The sequence below is a fragment of the Panicum virgatum genome, chromosome 9K (genome assembly GCF_016808335.1).
Source record: "Panicum virgatum strain AP13 chromosome 9K, P.virgatum_v5, whole genome shotgun sequence".
Taxonomy (NCBI): Eukaryota; Viridiplantae; Streptophyta; class Magnoliopsida; order Poales; family Poaceae; genus Panicum; species Panicum virgatum.
In genome coordinates, this window is record NC_053144.1 from 8,036,414 (window position 1) to 8,064,031 (window position 27,618).

General features: G+C 49.7%; 5 protein-coding genes across 10 annotated transcripts; 2 read left to right on the forward strand and 3 right to left on the reverse strand.

The window, feature by feature from the left end:
• Nucleotides 1-315: 315 nt before the first annotated feature.
• Nucleotides 316-1,544, reverse strand: LOC120649841. The gene has a single exon (XM_039926744.1). It carries the CDS (start codon nucleotides 1,353-1,355, stop codon nucleotides 636-638), a length of 720 nt encoding a protein of 239 aa, XP_039782678.1. The 5' UTR covers nucleotides 1,356-1,544; the 3' UTR covers nucleotides 316-635.
• Nucleotides 1,545-5,426: 3,882 nt separating this feature from the next.
• On the forward strand, nucleotides 5,427-7,368 carry LOC120649845 (GEM-like protein 1). Its single transcript, XM_039926753.1, has 4 exons — nucleotides 5,427-6,053; nucleotides 6,135-6,224; nucleotides 6,323-6,612; nucleotides 6,753-7,368. The coding sequence occupies exons 1-4, from the start codon at nucleotides 5,861-5,863 to the stop codon at nucleotides 6,969-6,971; spliced, it is 792 nt and encodes a 263-aa protein (XP_039782687.1). The 5' UTR covers nucleotides 5,427-5,860; the 3' UTR covers nucleotides 6,972-7,368.
• On the reverse strand, nucleotides 7,106-8,748 carry LOC120649846. Its single transcript, XM_039926755.1, has 2 exons — nucleotides 8,429-8,748; nucleotides 7,106-8,186 (listed from the first exon to the last, which is right to left on the reverse strand). Exon 2 carries the CDS (start codon nucleotides 8,180-8,182, stop codon nucleotides 7,562-7,564), a length of 621 nt encoding a protein of 206 aa, XP_039782689.1. The 5' UTR covers nucleotides 8,183-8,186; nucleotides 8,429-8,748; the 3' UTR covers nucleotides 7,106-7,561.
• A 6,807-nt stretch (nucleotides 8,749-15,555) lies between these two features.
• LOC120649844 (syntaxin-related protein KNOLLE-like) lies at nucleotides 15,556-17,016 on the reverse strand. Of its 3 annotated transcripts, none has more exons than XM_039926751.1 (3): nucleotides 16,873-17,016; nucleotides 15,868-16,837; nucleotides 15,556-15,810 (listed from the first exon to the last, which is right to left on the reverse strand). In XM_039926751.1, the coding sequence occupies exons 2-3, from the start codon at nucleotides 16,794-16,796 to the stop codon at nucleotides 15,801-15,803; spliced, it is 939 nt and encodes a 312-aa protein (XP_039782685.1). In that variant the 5' UTR covers nucleotides 16,797-16,837; nucleotides 16,873-17,016; the 3' UTR covers nucleotides 15,556-15,800. The 3 variants fall into 3 exon arrangements, with proteins under 3 accessions (XP_039782685.1, XP_039782686.1, XP_039782684.1); XM_039926752.1 differs by having other exon boundaries at nucleotides 15,556-15,784; nucleotides 15,846-16,837; XM_039926750.1 differs by having other exon boundaries at nucleotides 15,556-16,809; nucleotides 16,855-16,989.
• A 3,367-nt stretch (nucleotides 17,017-20,383) lies between these two features.
• Nucleotides 20,384-27,238, forward strand: LOC120649843 (putative rRNA methyltransferase YlbH). 4 transcript variants are annotated; one of them, XM_039926745.1, is made up of 9 exons: nucleotides 20,384-20,721; nucleotides 20,814-20,933; nucleotides 21,948-22,052; nucleotides 22,149-22,253; nucleotides 23,089-23,227; nucleotides 26,113-26,228; nucleotides 26,303-26,359; nucleotides 26,487-26,597; nucleotides 26,728-27,234. In XM_039926745.1, the coding sequence occupies exons 1-8, from the start codon at nucleotides 20,500-20,502 to the stop codon at nucleotides 26,562-26,564; spliced, it is 942 nt and encodes a 313-aa protein (XP_039782679.1). In that variant the 5' UTR covers nucleotides 20,384-20,499; the 3' UTR covers nucleotides 26,565-26,597; nucleotides 26,728-27,234. The 4 variants fall into 4 exon arrangements, with proteins under 4 accessions (XP_039782679.1, XP_039782682.1, XP_039782680.1 ...); XM_039926746.1 differs by having other exon boundaries at nucleotides 20,500-20,721; nucleotides 26,680-27,238; XM_039926747.1 differs by having other exon boundaries at nucleotides 20,500-20,721; nucleotides 26,705-27,238.
• Nucleotides 27,239-27,618: the final 380 nt, after the last annotated feature.

The following is a 27,618-nucleotide window of genomic DNA, read 5'->3' on the forward strand; positions in this document are numbered from 1 at the left end:
GCTGGAGCCAGGGAAAAGATCTGTAGAGCAACGCGATGGGACCGACAGGCTGCTAGAGGTACTATCAACCCATGTTCGTGCCATTGATTGTGTCCCCCCAATTATCCAGCCGTCAAAACGGTTTGAAGTAAGTTACCTAACCAATGCCGTCTTAATCACAAGTCAAAGAAAGAGGAAAAGAATGTTAGACGAGAACGTTTTCACGTAACTTTACGGCTGATCACAATCATGGAATCGTAATCATGTCGTCACTTGTCTTGCAAACAAAGCAAGAGGTTGCAACGGACAAAGAGCTCCAATGGGATTGGAAAAAAATTTGGTCTAGCAATAGGCAGCGCATTGTAATTGCCTCGATGAATCTTGATCGTTGAATAAGCAAGCAAGATTGCAAGAATTACAATCAATAATCTGTACATCTGACATCTAAATCAGGGAGAAACCGAACTGAACGGGAGGAGTTCATCGATTCTGTTCGTCTCCCATCCGGGCTCCGGCCCTCCCTGCTTCCAATCCCCATGCTTCTCTTCCTCGTTCTTGCCGGCAAACTGGAGGCGTCATTGCATTTGCCCGTCGGCGCATCGAATACTATTAGTAGTAGTAGATCAGTAGTAGCAGCGGCCATGGGCGGCGGCGGGCTATCGGCGGCCGGCGAGGCGGTTGAGCCAGGCGTTTTGGAGCTGGAGCTCGACGGGGTCGCCGAAGCACTGCGCCCGGGCGAGGCAGAAGTGCGTGCAGAAGCCGGCCGAGGAGCGCACGCGGCAGGTGTCGAGCACGTAGCAGGACGCGCACTCCATCCCGCGCGCCTGCACCACCAGCCCCCAGACCTGCCGCGCCGCCTCCGTGGCGGAGGCGCCGCCGTCCGCGGCCGCGGCGGCCACCTGCTCCACCAGGATGATCCCGTCCGGCCGCCGCTGCCCGCCCGGCCCCCACCGGCGCTTCACGTCGGGCCAGCTCTCCGGCGACGCGGGCTCCCGCCGCACCGTCACGCCGTCGTCATCGTCGCTGCTGAACAGGTGCACCAGGAACGGCGCCTCCCCGATGTGCCGCACGATCTCCGCGATCGACTCCCGCATCCACCCCTCCACCTTCTCCTCCCCGACCTTCTCCAACTCCTCCTCATCATCACCATCCCCTCTGCCAAACACGCTCCCCATCAACCCCTCCTCCCGGTCCCGGCGCTGGAGCTGCAGCCCCTGGGGCGCGTCCGCGACCGCCGCGCGCAGGCGCACCGAGGCCGCCCGCCGCGTCGTCACGGGCCCGAACGACGCCGGCATCCGCGGCCGCGGCAGCGGCACCGACGACGACGACGACGACGCCGGGCCGTACCCCCGCACGGTGGGCGCCGCCGCCGCCATCGCGCGCCGCACCACCACCGATCGGACCGCCGCGGACTCCTGCAACCGAAACTGATGATCCGAGCCGAGGCGCCGGGATCGATGGCGAAACCGGTGGCAATCCGAAGTGGTAGCAGTAGCACGAGCCGAGACGAGTCACCGGCGACGGAACGGGTGGTGCTCGTAGAAATAGGTTGGGAGAGGGGAGGGGGGCTCGGATTGGGGAAGCCGGCACGGCAAAAGGTCTCCGACGCCCAACCGCCTGCTGCTTCCCGGAACGGCACCGCTGCGGGCGTGGCGTCCTACGTGGACGGAAATTCGGGATCCCGTGCGGCCTAGGGCGCCGTGTGGACAGATTTGTGGCGGAACGGTGGGCTCTGGTTGGTCAGGACCCGTGCGCGCTGTGATGCGGGGGCGGGGGAGCGTGGGGCGCGCGCCGCGGCACGCTCCGGCACGCAGCGGGCGGGAGGCGGGAATGGGTTTGCTCGTGCCACGCTGGACGGGGCGGACATGTCAGCGCGCCGCGACACGGACACGTCGGACCGGTGGTGGGCCTCGCGGCTTTCCGCTCGCACCTCCAACCACGATCCCGGCGACGTGTTCGGATTTCCGTGGCTGCTGGCTGGCCAAGCCGAGCCGTGTGGGCCTGAACCGGTCGCAGCGGCGTGGTCGCGGGCGGAGTTCTCGTTTTGCTCGTGATCCTGCGCGCCCGCGTCTTGAGACACGGGGCCCCTCTCGCGCGCGTTTTTGGTCCCGCTGGACCGGGTTGGGATACGTATATACTCCCTTCATACCGTAAAGGCAGTGGTTCAGAATCAGTGGCGGAATCTGAGATTAGAATTTAGAGTATGGCATGTCAAAATTTCAATATATAATTTGGTACTCGATACAATCTAAAAAATTCGATACATAACAAAAAGGTTCACGAGCAATTCAGTATATAAGCTATTAGATGTTAGATTTAATATGAACTTGTCTCATATTTTATTTAATTAAATCAAATAAATTTTAAGACCCGCTTTGAGAATGCTAATTATAGCTGGAAATAATCTTTGTGTTGCATGATGCGGTGTGTGCATGCATGGCGTGACTGAAACTCAATGCTATTAATGTTGGTTGGAAGATGTTTCGTCTTCTAATGAGCCAAGTTAAATGCTAGCTAATGGAGGGGATTACAAGAGTTTTTGCTCTTGATAATAATAGTCTATTTCATGCATGCACCACATACTCTCACGTGAGTTACATGAGAATTAAACGCCACTAATGGAGGGAGTTATAAAATTGATGAAAGGATTTTGTGCTCTTCCGTGAGGCTCAGGAGTTTACTCCTCCACCGTGACTAATGTCTATGCACCCGTTCGTTTTCTGAGCAGAAAACGAACAGCAAGACTCTCATGGTTTTGGATTTGATCGTGCAGTTGTCTCCGCACTTTTGCTGCATCCATAGCATCTCCGTTCTAGTAAGTCTGGGCGCACAGACTTGCTGGAAGAGCAGGCCTCCGAAACTCCGTCCTCTTCGAGACTCTGCACCGAGTTGAGGGCGATCAAGTTTTTGGGAAGCGCATCAGCGCGACTGCTCACTGCGAACAACTACTTCGTCTACTTCTAGGCGTTCGCCTCTGCACAGCGAACACCTGCACGGCATCGACTTTGATCGGCTACATCGAACAGGCTCGACTAGCGATGTCGGGTAACGGCGCATCTGGTTCCTTCGGAATCGGCCCCGCCTCTGGGTACTTTCTGAACTTCATATTCATGTTTATTGTTTTTGTTACAAGCATGTTGGATCATGCTCTTAATTTTATCTATAAAAATGTCATGATTTATGCTCTCATTTTTTGAATTAAAATGAACCATAATTGACCTCTAATTCCAACATTAGATTCAATACTTGCATATATTACAATATAAGTAGTAGAAGCACATTAAGTCCTAGAAAAGTATAAATAAGCTTACAAATCTACAATAATTCAAAGAGGGCTCCCCAAGATCTCAAACGTGGAAATATGAGTCTGTTGCTATTATTTTATTTAATCGCACTTGCTAGGATTTGAACTCGAGACTTCTAGCCTTGATACCATATTGAGTTGCATGCACCAACTAATTCAACCCAAAAACTTAAACTGATGGAAACAGATGAACAATTCACATATACTTCAACATTAAAGTTCATGAAAGTATTAATTATATCATCTTATCCGCTCGATGAAAATATCTCGCTCGATGAATGTGTGTAGACAATCATCCAAAAGACTATTTCCCATCTTATTTTTAACTTAATTTTCACTAAAGTAAATGACCCTTTCAACACTTTGTCGTTGCCATCTGTAGAAGCAAGATCAATTTTAGAAAATTATAAACTATATCATAAACCTTATGCCTCCTAGTTTGAACTAGCTTAACTGAGAGGTCAATAAGATTGGTTAGACCTTTGAAGTTGTTCTCATATCTAATGTCATCAGTATAATTATCAAGTTGCAATTCAAATTAAACCAAATTCGAGTTAAATAAGTCACTAATGTAGAGGAGGGATGGCTTAGGGTATGCCACGACATAGCCTGGCCACCCTGTAGGTCCGCCAATGTTTAGAATATCAACAAGTCTTCAAAAAATACTTTGACCACCGACTTTTTACTAAAAAAATTATAAAATATAGTCATCATGTACTTTTATGAAACTACATTTCAAGATGAATCTACTTATATCACTTTTATATTTTCAAACTCAATCTAAAAGAATTTATTTATAGTCAAAATTTAAAATATTTAACTTAAAATAAACTCAAAATGATTTTTTTATAGTATGGAGGGACTACAATTAGCCTACGCCAACTCTCTTGGGACAAAATGCTATGTTGTTGTTTATGGAGGGACTGCAATTCTTCGGCTACATATCTTATTCTACGGTTATAAGGTCAGTAAATAACGCCTATTTCCAATGCACTCATCCCGGCACGGAGCAGTCGATGGAACACAAATACACAATGCAAGACTCCGCACGACGACCTAAGTTTTTTTATTTAATTTTTTCCAACGAGTGTTTAGCAGTATGGTGCTGGTGCACATTTGCGCTAGCTTATTTAGGGTGCAAAGAGCCATCAAATTTGATCTAAATAATTATCAACCGTATAACCATGACGCGATAAATATACTAAACAGATCTTACCACATGGATGTACCCCGTTTTCAACAATTTCAAACACATGGGAGATATACAAAAAGGCCCTTTGCGCTCCTGCGTAGTGTGTACGTCTCTCTCGGCATGGCGCTGGCCAGCTTCTTTGCCGTATCCGGAAAATGTAGTCAAGACCAAGACCAGGGTTTTCCTAACCGACCGTTTGGACCGAACCGGCGCCCACCGGTTCCGGTTTATCGGTAGAAACCGGTCAAATTCAAATTTGAATTCAAAAAACTCAGTTCAACCGGTTCGTACCGATATACCGACCGGTTTGACCGGTTTACCGGCCGGTTTGACCGGTTTGAATTCAAATCCAAATTTAAAATCGCATGTGTAACCGGTTTGGACCTGTATACCGACCGGTTTGACCAGTTTACCAAGTGGGCCTTAATGGGCCGTCTCATTTTTTCCTTTTCATTTTTGTTTTAACTTTAAATGCCCGAAAAGTATGTTAAACGAACGAATTTTTGAGAAAATTTGATACCATTAGATTCGTCGCACCTTGAAGTATTTTTAGAAATTTTTTTCATTTTTTTGAATTCAAATTTTAATTTTGAATTTGAGCCGGTTTGGTACCGGCCCAAACCGGAACCGGATCGGATCGGTGTCACCGGTAACTGGTCAAACCGGAAGTTCCCACCGGTAAGGTGAACCCTGTACGCTGTGTTTCGGAACCTCTCAAGCCAACGCCCAGCTGTGCAGCAGTACAGCGTACCACAGAGAATGGGCTCAATCCTCCAATCCAATCTATGAACCGCACATTTGGGCCGAACCAGCCAGATACTGTGTGGCTTGCAAGAATCCTGGGCTGTTGGGCTTGGGCCACAACCAGCCACCGTGCGGTTCGATCCTCAGCAGCAGCCCGGTCAACCGTTCCTTTTTCCTTCTTCCCGAAGGCGCGCCGTCTCGAGCATCGATCGCCGCACCGGCGATTCGGTGCACACCGCCGCCCTCCTCCTGCCCGCCTCGAGGATTCGGTGCGGCAGACGTACGCGGACGTGACGCGAACCCCTAAAATATTCCACTTGTCTCCTTCAATCACGGCCCCCTCGCCGACCGCGCTGCAGTGCACGCCCCCTCCTTCCTTTCCCTTTCCTTTCCTCCCGAGGTGGAGCCGTAGAGTGTGGAGCAGACGCCGCACAGAACCTTCGCCTCACCGCCACTGGAGCGAGCGCCTCCGATTCCCCACAAAAAGAGGAAGCGAAGCACCCGCGCCTCCAGATCGATTCATCGATCACCAGGTCTCCCCTTCTCCTGAGCCCTGACCAAATCGATCGACAGTGCCGGGGGTGGTGGCCGGTGGGGGGCTGTTCCGCCGCCGTGGAGACAGACAGAGAGAGAGAGGCTCGATGCCGACGTGGTGGGGGGCTGTTCCGCCGCCGGGGTACCCGGCCGGGCACGGGCAGGCTTACGGCGGCCAGCCGCCAGCCGCGCCGCAGCCTCAGGCCGCCACGGCGGTGGCCGTGACCGCGGCGAGCAACGGCGTGGGCAACCCCTACGTGATGGTCACCCCCGCGGCCGCCACCCCGTCCACCTGCCAGAGTACGTGCCTGAATCCGCGCTTGCTCGTCTCCCCTGATCCATCGCCTTGGCTAACGTGCTCGTTTGCTTGGATGCATGCAGCCGTCATGAAGGCGCTGGGCCGGTACGGCAAGCTGCTTGAGGACGGCACCCGCAAGGCCGCCGACGCCACCGGCAACATCTGGCACCACCGTGCGTTCACCTTCCTCCTCTGCCCCTGTCTCTGATCGATTCGTCGCGCACGCGCGCGCTGACACTATGGCCTCCGCGATGTGTGATCTGTTGGGCAGTGCGGACGGCGCCGAACATGGCGGACGCCGCGGTGGCGCGGCTGGCGCAGGGGACCAAGGTGTACGCGGAGGGCGGCCACGACCGGGTCTTCTACCAGACGTTCGGCGCCATGCCCGGGGAGCAGCTCCGCAAGGCCTACGCCTGCTACCTCTCCACCTCCTCGGGCCCCGTCATCGGCACACTCTACCTCTCCACGGCGCGCCTCGCCTTCTGCAGCCACAGCCCCGTCTGCTACCAGGGCCAGGGGCAGGGCCCTGCCGGCCAGCCACTCGAGTGCATGTACTACAAGGCAAGTGCCAGCCTCGCCTTCGCTCGCGTTCAGTTGTTGCTTTGCATTCACCTCAGTTCAGTGCTTGATCACCTAAAAAAAGAGAGAGGCAGACCAAAATGGGTGAACTTCTGTTTTCTGTGTGTGAAATTGACCTGCAGGTGGTGCTTCCCCTGAGCCAAGTGAAAACAGTGAACCCTTCTTCCAGCATGCGCAACCGGGCCGAGCGGTACATCCAGATCACGACCATGGATAACCACGAGTTCTGGTTCATGGGGTTCGTGAACTACGACAAGGCTCTCAAGAATCTCTACGAACCTCTGCAGCACCGCGATGTCCACATCCACCACACCACCACAGCTGAACGTGCTTCGGTTTGATCCTGCTACTACTGCACTGTACCTGTACTTCATTCATGATGAACCGTGACATTTTCTATCTTGAGCTGCTGTTCTTGAATAAGACGAACACTGAAAAATCCCTGCTACTAATCTGATCAGTGCAGAACGCTGAATATAGATAAAAGCTTTAGCTGCATCTCACAAATACATTTACTTGTTCCTGGATACAGTAGCATTTACCTATAGTTCCCATGGCATCAGCCTCTGCTAGCTCTACATTTACAGAGCTGCAACCCACCTCCACCTCGCTTACAAACCGCAACTTGTCAACATCTAGCATAGTGCACCGTATAAGCCGCTGTTTCCGCATTCTTCATGTACAATGACATTTGGTGTAGCATACAAACATGTATATAGGGCTCGGCAGGGAGGCAGCAGCTAAGTTTCTCGCGATTTACAACAACATTAGATCGGAAAACTGTTGTTGGCATGGCGTTCGGTTGTATACTATAAATAGTGTCATGATCATGGGGATAGCAGTGCTGCTGTAGGCTTGTAGTGTGCTTGCTCCATAGCACGGTGTAGCGATGGCGCGCCTTGCTCCAGAGCATCAGGTGCAGTTCGATCGATCAGGGGTGCGGGTGTCCGTGGGTGGTCTGGTCGATGGAGTCCACGCGGTTCTTGAGCGCGGCGAGCTGGCCCTTGACGCTGAGGTCGATGACGTGGGAGTCGTCGGCGCCGTAGCAGATGACGAAGCCGGCGATCAGCGACGGGTCCACGACGTTCTCGACCGTGAGGTTCCCGAACCCGGTGAGCCGGCGCATCTTGCGCGCGATGAGCTCGGTCTGGCGCGCGTCCAGCTCCACGGCGGAGGTCACGACCACCCGCAGCGCGAGCAGCTGCGGCGGCGGGGCGCTGGGCTCGCCGCCCGCCAAGGCGGAGCTCGCGCTGCTGCTCCTGTCCAGGAGCGACCGCAGGAAGTCGAGCGTTGGCGGCTTGAACGGGGCGGGCGCCGGGCCCGCGTCCGCGGTTGCCCCGTCGTGCTCGACGCCGACGAAGCTGCTGGCGCGGCGCAGCGTCTGCGCCTGCCACCTCGGGTAGTGCGCGCTGGAGCGCCCCGCGGCCACCGTGCTGGGCTGCGCCGGCACGCCGTCGAAGCGCACCGACGCCGGCGTGAGGTGCCCGGCCTCCTTGGCCGCCGGGAACACCGGGTGGCCGCCGGGGTTGATGGGCTGGTTCAAGATGTTCATCGCTCTGCAAGAATGCATCCCGGGATCAGTAAATTGCATCTAACCAGACCGCCCCCAAGCACTTGCAATTGCTCACTCATTCACTGATTCACAGTACTAGTAATCAAACTACACAGAAACCAATTCTCTATGCTCTAAAAAAACAATTCTCTATCTACAGTACTATCGATCCTAACGAGCATAAGAACACATGACTTCTAAGATCAAGAATTCGAACAGCGAAACACGATGGCACGAGAGGCTGACCTGCGTAGTAGTAGAAGAGCTCAGCAGAGGGGCAGGCGATGATCGGAGGGAGCGGCAAGCGAGTGGAACAAGAAGCCAACGGGAGCAGAGGAGCGCCCGGGGCAGCAGGAGGGGTAAGTAGTAGCTGCCGAGATGAGGCTAACGGGGGGGATAAGGTAGCAGCAGCTGCGTAGCCTGGTAGCTGCTGGCGTCGAGGGGGAGAAGAGGACGGGAGAATTTGGCGTGCCCACGATGCAGCCCCGGCAGCCGCACACGCCCCATCCGGGGAGATCTGCGTGCGGCGCCCGCCAATCCCCCGGCCCCGTGTGGTCGCGGGTCATTCCCTCACGAGCCCCGCGCGTCCCCGCTTCCTGTCTATCCTAGGCGCGCGCGCGCGCGCCACGGGTCGTCACGTTTTTGGACGGCCGCGCAAGCGCATCAGGTCCGTCCGCCCTTCCGGCCCCCGAAAAGATTAAAAAAAAACGCGGTGCGCCGGAGCTGCGTTTTTTTTCACGGAGGCGGAAGCGTGGGCGGGGCGCCGCCGCGGCCGCATGTGGACGCCACATGCCTTGTGGTGTGTGCGTATCCCCGGCTGGGGTCTGCGTGATCTTTACAGCTCGCCGGGACGCCCACACGGATGGATGGAGTATTCTGCAGCCCTGCTGCTGCAGATTCGGATCGTTTCGCTACGATTTTGGGGGCTTTTTGTTCCAGGGGGAGGGGCGAAACAGACCGTGTTTGGTTTACATGATGAAAAAATTTTCATAAAAAGATGAATGCGTGTATGGAGTACTAAACAAAATTTATTTGCGAAATTTTTTCATGGATGAGTGTAATTTTTCGAGATAAATCTAATAATCCAAGTTTTATCATGATTGGCTATATTGATGCTACAGTAACCGCGTTTAATAATTTTCTAATCGTACGGTCGAATGCTTCATCAGCTATAGTAAGTGCTACAGTATAGCTTTGAAGGTGATTTGGTAATTAAACTTTATTTAATACCTCTAATTAGTGGTCAAAACTGCTAAAAGTTTTCCTAAATTTTTTTTCACCACCTAACCAAACATGGGATCAGCGCGTTGTTAGCTTGCGGCTTTGGTCGCGTCTGGGGTTTAGTTTACGGACTCCGCACAAGGTTGTTACGAAGTCGTCGCTCGTGAATTTTCAGCTGACTTTCTGTTCCATGCATCAGCTCAACGTTCCTAAGCTTGATACTTCCTCCGTTTTAAAATACAGGTTTTTTTGTTTTTTCTAGGAACGCGTTTGCAGCACGGTGGTGAGCTCTCCCGCCGTGGAGGCCATATGCTCGAGTTCAATTCTAGTTGGGAAAAGTCCAATTTTCACTTTCAAACTATCACAAAAGTCTGATTTTCAACCTTTAACTATAAAACAGGACAACATAGGCCATCCAACTGTCAAAACCGGACAAATTTGACTCTTGAGATGGTTTTGAAGCTGATTTTGTATTTTCTAAAAAAATTAAATAAATCTAATTAGATTAAAAATCAAAACTAATTCACTTTAAATCAGAAAAATATAAAACTAGTACCGAAATTTTTCTAAAAATGAAATATGTCTATTATTGCTCAATTTGAATCTTAGTTATTAAAAATAATAGGGATAACTGCAAGCAACCAAATATTATGAATATAAAAAATTAGATCTGAATAGCTCACAAGTCATGTGACAATAGATAGATTACATTTTTAGAAAACTTTTGATACACATTTCATAACTTTTTGACTTAAAATGAAACTTATAATTTTTTTAGTGTAAAATTGAATATTTTTAATTCTCACAAAATGGAAAAACCACCTTCAAAACCACCCTAAGGGCCAAATTTGTCCGATTTTGATAGTTGGATGGCCTAAGTTGTCCTGCTTCGTAGTTGAAGGTTGAAAATCAGACTTTTGCGATAGTTGGAGAGTGTAAACTGGACTTTTCCCATTCCAGTTTGGGATTGTTCGGGTGTAGCACCGGGGATTTTTCCTAGAGGGAGCCGAGCGGGCGTGTGTAACTAGTGTGTGCGCGTGTGTGCTCGGCAGGTACGTTATAAGTATTCCATGTCTTCTTAGACAATCTCATTTGTACTTAAACGTGTGGTCAGTATATGTGTTCATACGAGTCTTACATGATATGCCGGTGCTCCTGGCGGTGTTCCGCTCCCCAACCTCGCCTCCCAGGACCGCGACCCTCCCGCTCCCCAACCTCGCCACCGCCTGAGAGGGTTGCCGGAAGCCCGGCGTCCGCGAGGAGATTGTAACACCCAGGAAAAAAAACCGCGGACGGTCCACTAGGGATCGGCGGACGGTCCACTAGGGATCGGCGGACGGTCCGCCAAAGTAACGCCTAGATATTTATCTTGGATGTGGGACCCGCCTGTCATATCCTCTTTCCTCTCCTTCATTTTTCGACCAGAGACGAGCGGAGCTCGTCCGCTCGCCCCGTCGTCGCCCCCTTCCGTCGATCTCCCTCCTTCGGCCACCAAACCTCAATTCCTTGCGCGAGCACCTTCCCCAGCACCTCCTCCACCGTCCCCAACCCCCAGCCCAGCTTCTCCCCGGCCGGAATCACCCAACCACCGCCGGTCACCATTGGAGGTGCTTGAAGCTTTGCTCCACCGTCGATCCGCTTCTCAGGTCATCCTCCGCCCGAACCGACCGCGGGAATGGATTCGTGGTGAGTCGCTTGTGCCCCCTGGCCTCTTTCCCCCTCCCGTTGTGCGCCAACCGCCGCCGCCGCCGTCGCCGTGCTTACTGCCGCCTGTCAGGTGGTCTGCAAAAGTGAGTCACGGACGGTCCGCCTAGGAGGGCCGGATAGTCCGCCGGTCAGGTTAGAAGTTGTCCAGAGACGATGTTGTCTCTGGTGTTTTCGTAGGATTGAACTGCGGACGGTCCGCTATTGGAGAGCGGACAGTCCGCCGTAGAGATCCAAATTTGTCCAGAGACGATGTTGTCTCTGGTGGGGTTCGCAGGGTTGAACTGCGGACGGTCCGCTATTGGAGAGCGGACAGTCCGCCGTATAGTCTAGAATTTTTTCCAGAGACGTTATCGTCTCTGGTGGAATTGGCAGAGTGAACTGCGGACGGTCCGCCAAGGAGGACCGGACGGTCCGCAGTAGAGATTAAAATTTTGTCCAGAGGCGTCGTTGCCTCTGGTAGTATTGCAGGGTTAAACTGCGGACAGTCTGCTATGTTGGAGCGGACGGTCCGCTGTATAGATTGAAACTTGTCCAGAGAGGTAGTTGGTTCTGGTGGGTCGACAGAGTTGTACGGCGGACGGTCCGCCACTTGGGCGCGGACAGTCCGCAGGGCATTCCAGTTGAAGTATAATAGTTGCATCATTGAGCTGCACTCAATTATTTCATATGCATTCGTGTAGCATCCACCATTGAGGACGTCGTGTTCGAGGTGATTGCAGCACCGCAAGAGCAGCCGGAGCAAGCCCAGGAAGAGAGGCATGAGAACCCGACCCAAGGCCCGTCTAACCCTAGCTCTGAGTAGTAGACTGAAGGCAAGCCCCGGTGCACATCCGATTATTTCAAATTATGACACCTTTATATGTTTCTATTATTTGTGCATTAGGTTTAGGAATTGTTTGAAACCCTAGTTGCATGATCCCTAGGTCTCCTTGAGTTATACTAAAAATGTATAGGACGATAGAGATGCTATGCTTAATGGGTTCTGGTAGAAGACGAGTGCTCTACTGCCACTCGCGAGATATAAGATGATTAGAAGTCGAGTAATTTCTGGTTACTCGCGAGGTATATGATCTATGGCCATTCCAGTACATATATATTGAGTATGATTTGAGATAAATGGATAATGTGAGACTGGACGGGGAAATGATGACAATGTATAGGTATGGCAGCAGAACAGGGTTCCTGGGTGTCTTAGCCCCGTCTGTGTCGATTAAGGACCGACCGTTGTCGGCAGTGCTGATCGGGTATTGAATTGTACTAGCCGCATACCGGGAGTAGGAGGTAGTCGAAACCGGTAAGCCGAGTACTGCCTCACCTCGAAAGTACAGGACTCTATCTCACCTCCTGGGGTAGTCGAGTAGTCGCGGAGAAATGGGGATGCATATGTTTACTTTTGGTGGTCTCACATTGAGCTCGGCTGACCATATGATGGTGGGGCGGTCCTGTAGTTCGAGGCGGGGAGGGAAAATGTCGGTGCGTGGGGTCCGACGGGGCTTTTGCGTGCCGTGTTGGTTAGGTCCACCTTGCAAGGTTAAATCGGATCGATTCGCCGTGTCTCGCGGTTACGAGGGCCTTGATCTCTTTGTCGCTTCGTAGAAATGAATTAGAAATGTTAGTGATAAATGATGGAACTATTTTGAATCATTATTGTAATGCTCCAACATAATTGTTGTAGATAGGCCAACATTAGATGAGAGTCTTTCTATATAGAACATGTGGCTAAAATATTGAAAGTAAGGATCCAACTACAGATGTTTTTCTGCAAAACAACTCACTTGCCAGAAAGCCGTGCAAGTCTAGATAGGGGTTATGTATACCCATGGTCGGGTAAGCCTTGCTGAGTATTAGTATACTCAGGGTTTGTTGCCACAATTATTTCAGGACACTCGGATGTCGACTTCTGTCCCTGCTACGTTAAGTTCATCCGTCGTGACGCAGAGGGATGGGAGGTTGTGGAGCCCGACGCTTAGTTAGGAATCTCCTCGGGTACTTTTTGGTAGTTGTAGATCCTTTCCTCTATTCGAACCTTATTTTTGGTATTGTAAAGTTTATAGACTATGTATGTATTCAAACTTGGTTTGTAAAACTCAAGGTCGAGTCTTATGTACATTGTTGTATTTCCAAATATGTATCATGCTTGTACCATCTGCGCTCACCTTCGCGTGAGACTATCGGTGATGTTTCGATCGGGATGTGGGCTGAGAAAGGGCTGTCAAATTAAGCCGTTAAGCTAATGTGCCCGATGTGTTCAAATGACGGCCATTACGCTTAATTAGAATTTTAATTTGACGGTTCAGTCACAGAGATCCTCGTTTTCCTCTCCCTTTCCCCCTCCTCTTTCCCTTCTTGTGGATGTAGATCGAGATTTCGTGGGCGGCGGTGCAGGCGTCGATTGCGGCGGCTGGTGGCCCTGTGCGGGGATCCGACGGCTGGCTGCGCGGTTCCCTGTGGTGGGGCCCGGCGCCCAGTAGCTGGCAGCCGACGGCACAGCTCCCTGTGGCAAGGGCCCGGCGGCATGGGGGCTGTCGAGGTAAACGATGGGGCTGCAGGCTTCACCCCCTCCGCGTCGCCGGCGTGCGCTTCAACACCGAGGGCGACGACGGTGGCCGCGGCTGTGACGGCGGTGGCCCGTGGCTGCGACGATGGCGGCGTGCGCGGAATCATCCTCTGCCTAGCTAAGCTCAAGGTGGGGATGTCTTCTTCGCTCACGTGGTCACTGCTGTGGGAGCTTGCCTCCATTTGCCGGACGTCCTACATGCTTTCTGGTGGGGCTACCAGGGGCCACCAGACGCCGTGCTTTGCTTGTTGGTGTGCAGGTTCTCGGACGAAAGTCTAGCTTTAGTCGGTGATGATGGTGTCATGAGCATCATTTTTCTTGTTGAAGGCATTGCCGTGGGAACCTCATTATGCAGGGACATATCCTGGTGAAAACCAAAGAACCGAATAACTAGTTCGGACGGCGGCATCAAATGATGCTCTCCTCTTGAGGCAGCGTCTTGGAGTCCTTGATGGCGACACCATGGCAGCACATGCCCATCGGCGAGTTTTACATTAAAAATTTCTAAGAAGACAGCTGATGTGAGTTAATATTTGAGGACCAAATCAAGATTGGAGGAGGGACGTAGAAGTTTGAACCTTAGTTGTTCAAGTTTTCTTTCTTTTCTCTTTCTTTTTTATCTTTTGTGTTCCTCCATCAGAGGTTTAGAGTCTAAGCACTCATGTAATTTCTGGTCTCGTGGCCAGATTTGTTTCATTGTGGTCGTAGACATTCACTTTTGAATGTTCAAGACCGGAATATTTTCCTTAACCTAATTTTTTTTTGAAACGGATGGAGTATATGATATATCCAGATGGCGATACTATTAACGTGGGATGAACATATATCAAGTGATGCTTTGCGAAGCTTACCTCCAATACTGTAATCATACAAGGCGTGTCCTAGTTCCAGTTTGAAACTGAGGCTCTGGACAAAGCTGCGATACGACGCTGCAACTTCCGCAACAAAAATGTCATGTTTTCTGCAAAATGGTATCGGAACAAAAATCATATCACAGGAGGTCACTCCTCTCATCTTCAGATGGGGCAACTCGTGAACTCGTTTCTGATCGCTGGAGATTATAGCATCGAGACGTCGGGGCAGGAAAAATCTGCATACCTTGCCTTCTCTCGGACCGGCGACCTGACCAGTGATTCAAGATTTGAGTATCGCAACAATAATCCGAGCATCAATGATTGGCCAAGTCATTTTATGAGCTCAAAACTGTTTTTTTTTTCTGATGCCAATGTGAGTTGCACCATTTGTAACATTTTAGCCACTTTTCGCCATGTGGTGGGGTAGGGTGTGTTGGTTGTAACGTTTGATTAGCAGAAGTTCACCAATCTCACATATCATGCAGGGGCTCGAAGAATCAAAAGGAACTGCAACCGGTAGCATATTTCACCACCCGGGTAGATTTGGTACACAAACATTGAGGGGACAATTCAGTATGTGGAATCAAACAACATTTGAGACAACTGCAGAGTGACCAGACCAAACTATCAATAGAATCGAATTAATCTGCAGAGTTTCCCGAGTTCACCAAATTTTCGACCAAAACTCGAGGCCGCAAGTAGTTAATGAACACGAAATCAGACGACGTGAAGAGACACAGCAGCAGAGTGGCCCCGAAGCTTGAGTTTGTTTATTGCAATGTTGAAGGGCCTTCACCGTTCACCCTCTGATCTCTTTGCTGATCAATGAGATTTAACATCAGCACAAAACAGATCAGCGAAAAAATTGACTTCTTTCAGGTTGGACAATGCATACAGTGGTAGTAGCCGTTTCCTGATGAAATCAGGACAGAACAACGAAATCAGTCAGCTTCATTGACCAAGGCACCAAGTTTAGAGCACTTGTCTGTGGAATTGTGGCCGTAGGTACAGGAACGATTTAGCACAGGCATGGGTAATTTTGAATTTCAACTGCTAAATGTCACCACTAAATCTCATGTCATACAGTACACGTAACAAAGGAACTGATCATTCAGTTAACGGTGATTTCATCAGCTAAATCCTGATGGATACAGAAACATTCGGGCTAAAATTAACGAATACGAAATCAAACAACACGAGACACAACCGCAGAGTGTCCGAAACTCATCATCATCACAATTCACAACCCCAGCGTTGTTCTTCCTCCATCACATTTCGCTCAAGACTTCCTGAAGCTGGTGGCGATGGGCACGATGACGAGGACATCACATTTCGCTCAAGACTTCCTGAAGCTGGTGGCGATGGGCACGATGACGAGGAGGACGAGGAGGAGCAGGATGATGATGCCGATGCAGAGGCACCTGCGGCTGCTCCGCTGGTACTCCTTGGCCTTGCCCAGCTCCTTGTTGCCGCCCTGCACGTAGTGGGAGGCGTTGGCGACGTGGCTCTCGATGTCGTCGAGCTTCTCCCCCTGCGTCTCCACCATGACGGCCATGTCGAGAAACACCTGGTGGAGCTCGAGGAGGCTGCGCTCCACTTCGCGCGCCGCGTCATGGCGGTCCTGGATCTCGTGCACCGCGGCGAGCACGGCGCCCTTGCCGTGCTCCGCGACGGCGGCGCCCAGGAGCTCCTCGCCGCGGCCGTCGGAGATGATGCGCTCGATCACCTCCTCCTCGGGGACCTCCCCGGTGAGCGTGTAGTAGCGGCGCTCCACGGTCTCCTTGTACTCGGACATCATCCGCTGCCGCAGCGCCTGGAAGTCGAGCATGAGGTCCTTGAGCTTCTTCCGGAGCCCCGCAGTGACGGCGGTGCGCGTGCGGTCGAGCGGCGTGCCCTCGCGGCACCCCGCGGAGAGCCTCCGCTGCGCGGCGTTGGCGCGGTCCAGGGACTCGAGCCTGGCGCGGATGTGGCGGGCGCGGCGGAGCACGGCGACGATGTCGGCGTTGACGCGGCCCCGGTGCGCGCGGAGGGCGTCGGCCTGGTGCAGCGACTTGCCCTCCTCGTTGGCGGCGTGGAGGCGGTCGAGCGCGTCGCGGATCGCCGCCATCTCCGCCTTCACCGCCTCCGCCTCCTCGAAGAACCCGCGCAGGCGCTCGTCCGTGACGCCGCCAGACTCCGGGAGCTCGATCCCGTCGCCCCCCGCCTCCAGGTCCTTCATCGCCGCCTTCTTCAGGTCGACATAGCTCATGAAGGATTTGGTCATGAGGTCGTTCATGGCGCCGATCTCTGGATTCTCTCTCTCTCTCTCTCTCTCTCTCTCTCTCTCTCTCTCTCTCTCTCTCTCTCTCTTCCCTTGGGCTAGGGTTTCGCGATGGTGGGATGAATCGGCGGAGAAGAGGAAGAGCGGGTGGGGGAAGAAGGGGCGAGAGGAAGGGGATGCTTTAAACTCGCAACGGTCAACGTGGGAGGCGGGGGGCACGGCCGCACGGGAATAGAGCCGTTGGGCGAGGCGGTGGCCGGGGAGAGACGGGATCCAGGACAACGGCTCTGAGATGATTTTTTTTCTTTTTCTTTTTTAACGAAGTTTTTTCCCCAATCGCAGCAACGGTTACAAGCCTGGTCCGGGGCCCGGGCTCTCTGCTCACTGACATGTTCGGCCCACTGTCATCGGGACAGGCCCAGCTTCGTTCACCTTGGCCGTCCAGATACAGGCCGTATTTGGTTAGTGGTGAAAAAGTTTTTATGAAAATTTTTCACCTATTTGACCATTAATTAGAGATATTAAATGAACTCTAATTGCAAAATAACCTCCACAAGTATGGTACTGTAGCATGTGTTATTGCTAATAAAATTTTTGACTGTATGGTTAGATGATGATTAGGTGCGGTTACTGTAGCATCACTGTAACCAATCACGTTGGAACTTGACTCATTAGATTCGTCTCGAAAAATTACATCCATCCGTGAAAAAAATTCACAAATAAATTTCATTTAGTACTCCATGCATGCATTCGTCTTTTTGTAAAATTTTTTGGATAAAATCCATTTTTATCCATTCAACTCTTCCCTCGGTTTGGTTTTGGCCATTGAACTCCAAAACCGGATATCTTTGACCACTCAACTATGAAAACCGTTTATTTTTTACCATCGGGCTGTTTTGGTGGCCGGCTTCGCTGACGTGGACGCCACGTGGCAGTGGGGCCCACCTATAAGTCCATTTTTTTATCACTCTTCATTTCTTCTCTCTTTCTTCCCCTCCCTCCTCTCTCTCCCGGTCCCTCTGCTCGGCGGCCATGGCGACTCCGGCCGCGGTGCCGTTCCTGGCGGAGCAAGGCGGGGTGGCGGGGCTAGCGGCCGCCGCCGCCGCCGCCCCCTGCTGCCTGCTGCCGCGCGCACCCGGAGAGGGAGGCTGCGCTGGAGTCCACCGCGCGCCGGAGAGGGAGGCCGAGGGGGCGGAAGGCCAGTTGCACGGCTCGGTAGCGCCGCCATCCTCGCCCAATAGCGGCGCACGCGAGCTCCATCCGAGCTCACCCGCCGTGCGCTGCGACAGTGTAAGGATCACCGGGGTGTCCGACCCTAGAGGGGGAGGGGGTGAATAGGGTCGCTAATCGCTTTCTATCCTAGGGTTCAATCTATTTGCACGAGATAAACCTAACACGTCCTACGCATGCTAGTTATGACTAAGGTTTATCTATGCTACTTCTCTACTTGCCCCTAAAAGACTTGCAACCTATAGCCAATCCTAATCAAACTAACTAGGAAAGTAAAGGCACGCAAGATAGAGTAAATGCGAAAACGTAATACGGTAAATAAAGAGGTAAGGGAGAGAATATGCAAACTCCCGTGAAGACACCAAGACACGATTTAACGTGGTTCGGTTAGGACACCAAGTCCCTCCCTACGTCCACGGCCACTTGTCCAACAAGAACAAGTGTGATGCCAAGTCTCTTCGCTTGATCACCGTCTTGCGTTCGCCACCAAGGCTTTCGGCAAGCAAAGGCTAAGTGGCGCCAAGTCACCAAGACAAGGCCACCGCCACCGTCTCTCTCAAAGCGTCACCAACGGCACCGTCTTCACTATTGGAGCTTCTCACCAAGAGGGGGTCTCCTTCCCCGCACAAAGTGTCGTTGCCTCTCCACACTAAGTCAGAGGGTCACACGACGAGTACACGATTGCTTGCCGCAGCAAGACTTTGCTCAAGGGAGCTCTCGCAAGAACTAATCCCTATACAAGTGCACAAGGCACTCTCTCAAAGCTTCTCACAAGCTAGATATGACACTAAGCTTTGCTAGGATGGTTGGAGATGTTAGTTTGCTTGGGCAATACTTTCTTCAACTTTTCTGGCGTCCAACCTTAATGCAGCAACCGGCCTTGGGGGGTATATATAGCCCACACACCCCAAAAGAGCCATTGAAAAAGTGGCTGACAAAAAACGCTATTACCGGTTAAACCGATGATCCACTTTGTGTCATCACCGGTTTAACCGGTGAGCACCTTTTTCCAACTAGCCGTTATACTTCAACAGCTACCTTAATCAATCGACGTAATCAACTGGTGAATGTATCTCCATCGCCGGTTTAACCGGTGCATGTAACTGTTCCAGAGTTCCCGAAAACCAACTCTCTGGACAACTACACCGACGTTCACTTTGCATTGATCGCCGGTTTAACCGGTGCCTGTAAAACTCCTGCTGCTTCTTCGGCCTCCAAGTCCATTACACCGGTGAGTGTAAAACACCCAACGCCGGTTAATCCGGTGCCAAACCCTAGCTCGCAGCTTCTGTGTTCATTGCACCAATGAGTGCAATTTGCTCATCATCGGTTTAACCGCTGATATCAAATTGTCTTCGTTTTGATCTTTTCGACTTGGATTTCTTCACGGTCTCTTCTCTGTCCTGAGACCCGCGAGGCGCGGCTCCCCCTCGACCCCCGTCCGCTAATCGATTAGAGGAACCACTGTAGGTGCGGCCCTTCGGGCCTAGCTACGCATATCTTCTCTTTGTCATCACTTGAACCTAAAAGTCTGAGAATGGTCATCTTAACAATCATATTAGTCCAAGTGTTGTGTGTGTCATCAATCGCCAAAAACATTATATTGAAATATGACATGAGAGACCATTTTCGCTACAGACAGAGGGAGAGGGGGGAGAGGGAGGCGCCGTCGGCTGAGGCCGGAATCGGGTCGCCGGGCGAGAGAGAGAGCTGTTGCTGCCGGCGGAGCTCCGAGGATGCCGCGCCCTGGCCTCCGCCGCCGAGTGCCCGCGGTCTGTGCCGAGGCTAGGTGGCCTTGCGGGCGGCAGGGGCGGGGCAACAGCGCGAGGAGCAGGGGAGAGGGCGTCGGGGCCGTGCGGCTCGCCGTCGTCCCGCGCTCTTGCCGCCGCCGTCCCGCGCTCGTGCTGCCGCCATGGCCACCGCACGGCAGGGTGCGGCCGCAGGAGGAGCAGCGGCGCGGGGCCGAGCGCGCGCCTCATGCCGCCAGCGCCGCCATGCTCGCCACGCGGGGGGCCGCCATCAACGCCGCCAGCGCCTGCGAGGAGGGAGGGGGCGGAGGGCCGCACGCATCGGAGAGGAGGGAGGGGCCGGCGGAGAGAGAAATAGGAGAGAGAGGGAGAAGAAAGAGGAAAATAGGAGAAATATCAAAAAAAATAACATGACAGGTGGGTCCCACTGACACGCAGCAGCCACGTCAGCAAAACCACACTCAAAACCACTAAGATGGTCAAATGTGAACGGTTTTGAGAGTTCGATGGTCAAGAATACCCGGTTTTGAAGTTTAATGGCCAAAATCAAATCAAGGCAAGAGTTGGATGGTCAAAAATGGACTTTATCAAAAAAAAAAAATCACCTTATCAACCAAACATGGCCACAATCAGGCTGTCGAGAGCACACTCCTCTGCGATAGAGGAAACCTCTCTTATCCCCTCTCGTCTCGTCTCCCGGGAAGGAACGGGCGCTGCCGAGCTCGCGCCACCCATCGCCGATGGCGTCCTCCACTCTCGCCGCTCCCCCCTTCCTCCCGACTCTTCCCGCCCCAAACCCCAGTAAGCGAGTGTCCATCCGAACCTCCGTTCGCCGTCTCCCCGTCGCAGCCTCCGCGGCCCCTTCGGGCGCCGCTGCGGCGGCGAGGGAGCGCAGGCGCTTCCTGGAGCGGTACGGGCTCAACCCCGACGACTTCGAGGATGACGCGGAGGAGGACCCAAGGGTTTGTTATAATGAGTTTGGGTTTCTCCTCAGTGATTTGCGTTGCAGATTGGTGTGATTTGAGTGGGGTGTTTTTGTTTTTATTCTCTCTAGGAAGAGAGGAGGAGGGATAGGCGGGGGCGGCGGCGGTCGGGGAGAGGGGAGGAGGCCGCGGAGGCTTCGGTTGCTCCGTCGAAAGCGACGGAGCCTCGGGAGACTCACAAATTGCTTCAGGTCTGGACACAAACGGTTCCTGTGTCAATGTTTTGGTGCCTGTGATGTTATCAACCGTATCAGTCTGCTCCAGAATCACACTACAACATGATTCGATTTTAATCCATTTATGTTTATATGCCGCGTCCATTTGTACGCAGCCTGCATTGATCCATTAAGGTGGAAGTGGTTTTGCTTTTAGACCTGATGTCTGAAGATCAGCATGTACATCAGTACCACACACACACACACACACCCCTTTTTTTTATAAAGAAAATACTACTATCAGATTTGATCAGATAACAGTGATGCATCTTGGCACATGTCATGTGTCATCGATCTTATAGTGATTGCAAAGCCATACAAACTGTTGAGATTGATGCAAGCATGTTTCATTTGGTTGTCCTGTACACTTAAATTATGTTCATGTTATAACCTGCATGGTATGAGTCGGTTAAGAGAGACCTTAAGGATTGGAATATCTCTAAAGAGATAGCTTTGGATAGGAGCGCTTGGAGACTAGCTATCAATGTGCCTGAACCTTGAACTTATTTCTTTCGGGTTTCATCTCTAGCCTACCCCAACTTGCTTGGGAAAAAAGGCTATGTTGTTGTTGTTGTTGTTGTATAACCTGCATGGCTGAATGAAGCAGTTCCCCGAATTATGTAAATCGTTGCAGCTTCTGAAGAAAGAGTGCCTCATGTGTTGATGTGCTTGTCCAGATAAAGGATCTGCTTATTGCTATTTTCCTTTCACAACAAACCAAATCATATGCAAACAAATCTATCGTTAACCCGAAATGCCAGATTGGAGGAACAACATTTTTATTGTTTAAATAAGCCCATCTATAGAATTATTCTTTAACGGTTTCAGTTTAACCGCATAATCTTTCCCCAAAATTGCCATTGATTTACTTGATATTCTAAGTACTAAGACTGCCATTGGGGCCTCTTCCGCATCTAATTTTGAAATTCAGTCCACTGTTTATTTCAACATAAGGTAGTTACGGTGTTAAAGTATGCATATTTCTTTCAGGTGCTAGGTGGAAAAGTCCGTAGAAGAAAATTACTTTCACCCAAAGATAGGAATGTTCGTCCAATGATGGAAGTAGTCCGAGGAGCAGCCTTTGACATTTTGCAGGTATATATTTATTGATTTTGTTGATGTGACTCTAATCATTTGTTTCCTTTTTGATTTATTCCTAGACATTCATTTACTCGTAATCATAACTTGCAGTCAGCTGGTGGTTCTCCTGCTTCACTCAGACCAGGTCGGTGGTTAGACTTGTATAGTGGTACTGGATCTGTTGGAATCGAAGCTATGAGCCGAGGATGTTCAGAGGTTGTCGAACAACTCATGCTGAAACATGAGTCATGATAGTCCAGAAATTAATGCAAATAATCCCTGAAAAAACTATTCATCAAATTACCTCTTCCGATTCTATCACAATTCTAAATAAGCTCATGGAATATGTATATTGACATTTTATTAAAAGGAAGTCTCTGTAAATAATAGCCTGTGTGCAAAGTAATACCTGGTCTGTGTGCGGTACAGAAGTGTACCTTCATTCGCCTCATTTTTTTACATCTTTGTGGGCCCTTACACTGTAGGAATCATGGATGGTAGCACACAAATTTCAGTTTGTTGTATGAAGCAAGCAGCATAGGCACATCCTGGAAATACTAAAATGGTTGTTAAGATGATCATTTGTAAAGCTACATTTGAGTCTCCAAAGTAGAGACTTTTCTGCTATTCAAGTCATGGCAACTGACATGTTAACTTCAAGTTCTTCTGGTGGATTAAAACAAAATTCTTATGATGTCGTCATATATCCAAGGACTACTGGATGCAAGCCAACAGTTCATTGTTCATGCACACAAACACATCCAATGCACTGTATTTTTTATGTTCGATATTCATAATGATTTTTTTCAAACATTATCTAAGAACTGAGTTTCAATTTGTGTGCCTATTTCTTATTTACAATGCTACCTAGTTCCTCCTGTGGATTTTTTTATCTAACTGTATAGCTATGAGATTGATTTTAATTCATGTCAACTAAGAAGTGTATAAAACCTTCTTGAAGAGGTTGATTCTGAAATTGGATTTGGTGTGTGATGCAAATGAGAAATTATGCAATGTATTCATTGATGTGTTTGTCTTTTGTTTTATCTAGGCACATTTTGTTGAGATGGATCCTTGGGTTATCTCGGAGGTTCTTAAACCAAATCTGGAGTGTACTGGATTTCTTGATGTCTCACAGATACATATGCTTCGTGTTGAAAATTTTTTGGCCAATGCCGAAAAATCTCAAGGTACAAATCTCCTTAGGTAATGGATATTAATATTGCGGTATGGCCACTGAGATAAAGAGACAGTGGTGAGTGAACAAATGTACAATATAATTCTATGATCAAATATCGTACAAAAACTAATAGATTGCTAGTTTTAGGAAAATTACGGATAATTTCTTCAGATTGAATGTGTTTTTTAATGAAACATGGGGGGTTTACGGTTTACCCCTACTGGCTATAAGTATATTAAGGGAAAAATAATGCCTAAATTCTAAACGAAAGTAGAAGTTCAAAATCGAATAAATTTCATTATCTCTTCCATTCTATGGAGGCAAAGAGTATTCACAGGAGAAAAGAAACAAGCAAATAAATAAATAAATATTACAACACGTTTTCTAGCCACCAAGGGAAGTAGGATTTCTTTGCTTGACAGATAACCAGAGCAAACAAGGTGTTGAACTTCTCTTTGCATGATTGGTGCCATGTTCTTGAAAATGAGATCGTTTCAGGATGACCAATTGGTGTACTCCATGAATAAAAGGAACTGATAATGATTCTTGAAATTTTCCAATACCTGAAATGGGTCTGTTTGATCATGAATGTCAAGGTGGATCAAGGCCCATTAATTTCTTGCAAACTCACAGTCTAGGAAGAGATGCTTCAGTGTCTCTTCAGCTTAATTAGCACACAAGATAGTCATAGGAGGTAACTCCATATGCCATGTGCATAAAGTACTGTTTACGACGTGAACAGTAATAGGGTCCAGATATTAGGAAAGATTAGATTAGATTGGTTTGTTATTTCCTTAAATTTAGAGATTGGTTTCTTACGGGTCAAGTCAATGTTTCTTAAGGGTCAAGTCAGCCCATCTCTATATAAGGATGGGATTGTATTTCTTTTGAGGGAGAGAAAAAGCAAGAATTATCAAGAGATCCTCATCTAACTCCGGGCCTTGAGATTGGGCGCAGCCGCCGCCGGCATGCCCGATATCAAGTGTCCGGTTCAGCGTCCATTTGTCCCTCACAATTCCCCCAATTTACCTAGTTTTGCACGGTCCCTGATCAGGGACGTGACAATTGGTATCAGCTTGCTTCGGTTTCGATCATGGCTTCTGCTGCCGGTGATCCATCAACATCAGTGGAAGATTTGTGCGCCAACATGCTAGAAGATTGCGCAAAGATCAAAGCCTTGCTCCTGAAGTTGAAGGAGAGCTTGCGGCGAGACAAGGCGGCAACACGGCTTCAAGCAGCAGCACGTGGATTCTTGGCCAGGCGACAAGCACGGGCAGCGCTGGCATTGCCACTTTCCGCCACGGCGGCACAGCAGCAGCTTCAATACGCCGTCTCCGTGGATCAGCTTGCTTGTCATGAGGCCCTAGTTGTTGCTGATCCAGCCCCTGCTCGAATCCGTAGCCGGTTGAGACCCGCGCTGCCGCAGTTGCCGGTTCGTACCCCACATGGCGTCTCCATGGTTTGTCTCGCTTTTCCCACAGTGGCAGATCAACTTCAACTCCTCGGCATGCATCTGCATGGCAAGACCAAGAAATCAGGGTCTCCGGGACATGCTGCCACGCCTCGGCGCCGGCCACCGAGGGCACGCATGCGCTTGGAACCGTGGGCTCCACCTGATCATCACAACTCGAGGGCGAGCTGTCTTCGAAGGAGGGAAGAGATGCCATGTGCATAAAGTACTGTTTACGACGTGAACAGTAATAGGGTCCAGATATTAGGAAAGATTAGATTAGATTGGTTTGTTATTTCCTTAAATTTAGAGATTGGTTTCTTACGGGTCAAGTCAATGTTTCTTAAGGGTCAAGTCAGCCCATCTCTATATAAGGATGGGATTGTATTTCTTTTGAGGGAGAGAAAAAGCAAGAATTATCAAGAGATCCTCATCTAACTCCGGGCCTTGAGATTGGGCGCAGCCGCCGCCGGCATGCCCGATATCAAGTGTCCGGTTCAGCGTCCATTTGTCCCTCACAATTCCCCCAATTTACCTAGTTTTGCACGGTCCCTGATCAGGGACGTGACACCATATTCTTTCTTTTGAGAAGGCTGCGAGTGTTTAGCCTATCTTATAAGAGAAGGCAAAAGAACTGGGTCCACTGCACTGTCTCCAATTAGAATTTGATAAGCTTTGGCAGGAGTGAAATAATATGTATCCAAAATCATGCTCAAATGTTGAGGGCAGAGACTGTACCGACTGTTGCAGCTCCAAAAATTGTCAAAAAGCTTCAGCTGATAATGGGACATGAAAGAGTAAAAAATCCTGTCTCTTTCCATCTTGGACTGTTACTGTTGCTATCCCATTGAAGGAGTCTAACAGTTTAAGAATATCCCACCACCACAAGGAACCCTGAGCTCAGGGTTGCAAATGAAAACAAGTTTCGTTCAAGTTTTTAAGCAAGAGAGTTTCATTCTGTGTTTTAAGATTCAAAACACCAAGGCCGACTTCTGACTTCGGTTTGGATACCAGTGCCCAAGCTGCTTTTGGTGCTTCTTGATTTAGTCTGTATTAGCAATTTGATGTGAAAACTGCACTTCATTAAATATTGTTTGGTGTGGAACCCAGCAATTCTTGGAAAGATTCTTTTGATGTCTAGGGATCATTTTTTAGATAAAAAGAGAAGTGATATAGTATGCTACAGGTCCAGTTAGAATGAAGGGGTGCACAGAACAAGTAACTTGTCTTGATTATCTAGCAGCGGTCTGCATATTGTATTGTATGGTGCGGAATTTCTGCTTAGCAATTCAGCATCCAAGAGTCATCTGCACTTCTCTAGTTTAATTGTAATGATATAAGTAATTAGATTTCCCATGAGGAAGCTGATAAAATTCATATAATAAATCATAGCAATGTTGCTATTATTTTTCTCTTCTCCAACTCCTTTTCTGTATCTCTATCAGGTAAATATCCTTCCTTTGATTATATTAGTGTAACACCACCATATCTGGAGGTCAACTATAGCACACTACTCGATCAACTTTCAAGGTCACCATTGGTTGGAAAAGATTGTTTCATTGTGAGTTCCTAATGCTCTGTAAACCAAACTATTTTTCTCCTATGCACATTTGTGACTTCATCTATGTTCACTAGCTAGTTGAGTACCCACTGAAAACAGATATGGCTGAATCCTGCGGAAACCTTATAAAGGTGTGTTTGTCTTCTGCTTGGCTCCATTATAGTCCTGATTTGATATAGTGCATAACTTGTTGGACCCTGTAGTGCCTATCTCTCTTGATGATCGTTGCAGTTCCTCACTTATTCTGAAACACTGCAGATAGCTGACAGGAGGTTTGGTAGAACCAACTTGTTAATATACGGGCCAACATGGTCAGAGAAAAAGAGAAGAACTTGAGATGATTTCTGAAGCATCAAGGCAACACACAAGGTATACCGTCTCATTTCCTCTGGAAGCACATTTTAGATCTTCACCACAGCAATAAACTAGTTCTTCATTGTGAACATTTCAGATCCTCACCGCAGTAACTGGCATAGATTCTTTGGCAATTAATTTGCAGATATATACTTGATGACGAGAAATGAGGTTGTTACATCATATCATCGCCTGCCAAGAATTGATACCACCGTTGGGCGAGGTTAAGCTTTCAACTTCTGTACCAGAGATAACTGACCTAGCGCATAGGAAAAACGTCATTCACGGTGCATTAAGAGATCATACGTCTCTTTCATTCCGGTTCACCGATCGGCATCCCAGAATGAAAAAAATGGCCATCTGCCTTCCAAGCATCAGCATCAGGTCACATTTCATAACACCTTGGGAAAGAGATGTCTGACTGTACGTTGCTATTGCTATGTTAATTGAGTAACTGATGCCGCATCTAGTATTCTTTTGAGAAGGCTTGTACACTTCCATAATTGTATCAAGCGTGCCCGTATTTTGTGTCCTGTATGATCAAGAGTACCTATATGTAAATCAGGTACGCCGGTTCAACCTGCAGCTTTTAGTCTGTTAACAATAGCTTAACGCACTCGATCTCAGTAGGCCCAATGATGGTGCCGATTAACAAACCTCCTTTACGTTTCGTTTATTTTATTTTACAACAGCCTTGTGCTTGAGGCTTCCGTGATACTGTTGGCAGGATAAAGACATGCAAACATGCGCCAGTGCACCGATCCGAAGCAAACGCCAGATCCTTCCTTGCATTTTACGGCAAGAGTCCGGTTGCCCGGGCGTCCGTATCCTGGTCGCATTCTCCATCGCAGCAACTGGACCTGCACATGCCATTTTATTATCGGTCGTCTACTCTTCTGTTCGTTACTCAGGCTCTGTTTAGTTCCCACTCCGTAAACACAAAAAAATCGTAAACGCATTAAAGTGAAAAGAAATCTTACTAATTTGAAGTACTAAATGAAGTCTATTTACAAAACTTTTTGCATGATTGGGCTGT

Excerpts from the sequence above, each read along its gene's own strand:
- LOC120649841 (XM_039926744.1), bottom strand. The coding sequence starts at position 1,355 with ATGGCGGCGGCGGCGCCCACCGTGCGGGGGTACGGCCCGGCGTCGTCG.
- LOC120649845 (XM_039926753.1), top strand. The coding sequence starts at position 5,861 with ATGCCGACGTGGTGGGGGGCTGTTCCGCCGCCGGGGTACCCGGCCGGG. Across the intron at positions 6,054-6,134 it reads CACCCCGTCCACCTGCCAGA|CCGTCATGAAGGCGCTGGGC; the intron begins GTACGTGCCTGA and ends GGATGCATGCAG. Across the intron at positions 6,613-6,752 it reads TCGAGTGCATGTACTACAAG|GTGGTGCTTCCCCTGAGCCA; the intron begins GCAAGTGCCAGC and ends ATTGACCTGCAG.
- LOC120649846 (XM_039926755.1), bottom strand. The coding sequence starts at position 8,182 with ATGAACATCTTGAACCAGCCCATCAACCCCGGCGGCCACCCGGTGTTC.
- LOC120649844 (XM_039926751.1), bottom strand. The coding sequence starts at position 16,796 with ATGAACGACCTCATGACCAAATCCTTCATGAGCTATGTCGACCTGAAG.
- LOC120649843 (XM_039926745.1), top strand. The coding sequence starts at position 20,500 with ATGGCGTCCTCCACTCTCGCCGCTCCCCCCTTCCTCCCGACTCTTCCC. Across the intron at positions 20,934-21,947 it reads AGACTCACAAATTGCTTCAG|GTGCTAGGTGGAAAAGTCCG; the intron begins GTCTGGACACAA and ends TATTTCTTTCAG. Across the intron at positions 22,053-22,148 it reads CAGCCTTTGACATTTTGCAG|TCAGCTGGTGGTTCTCCTGC; the intron begins GTATATATTTAT and ends CATAACTTGCAG.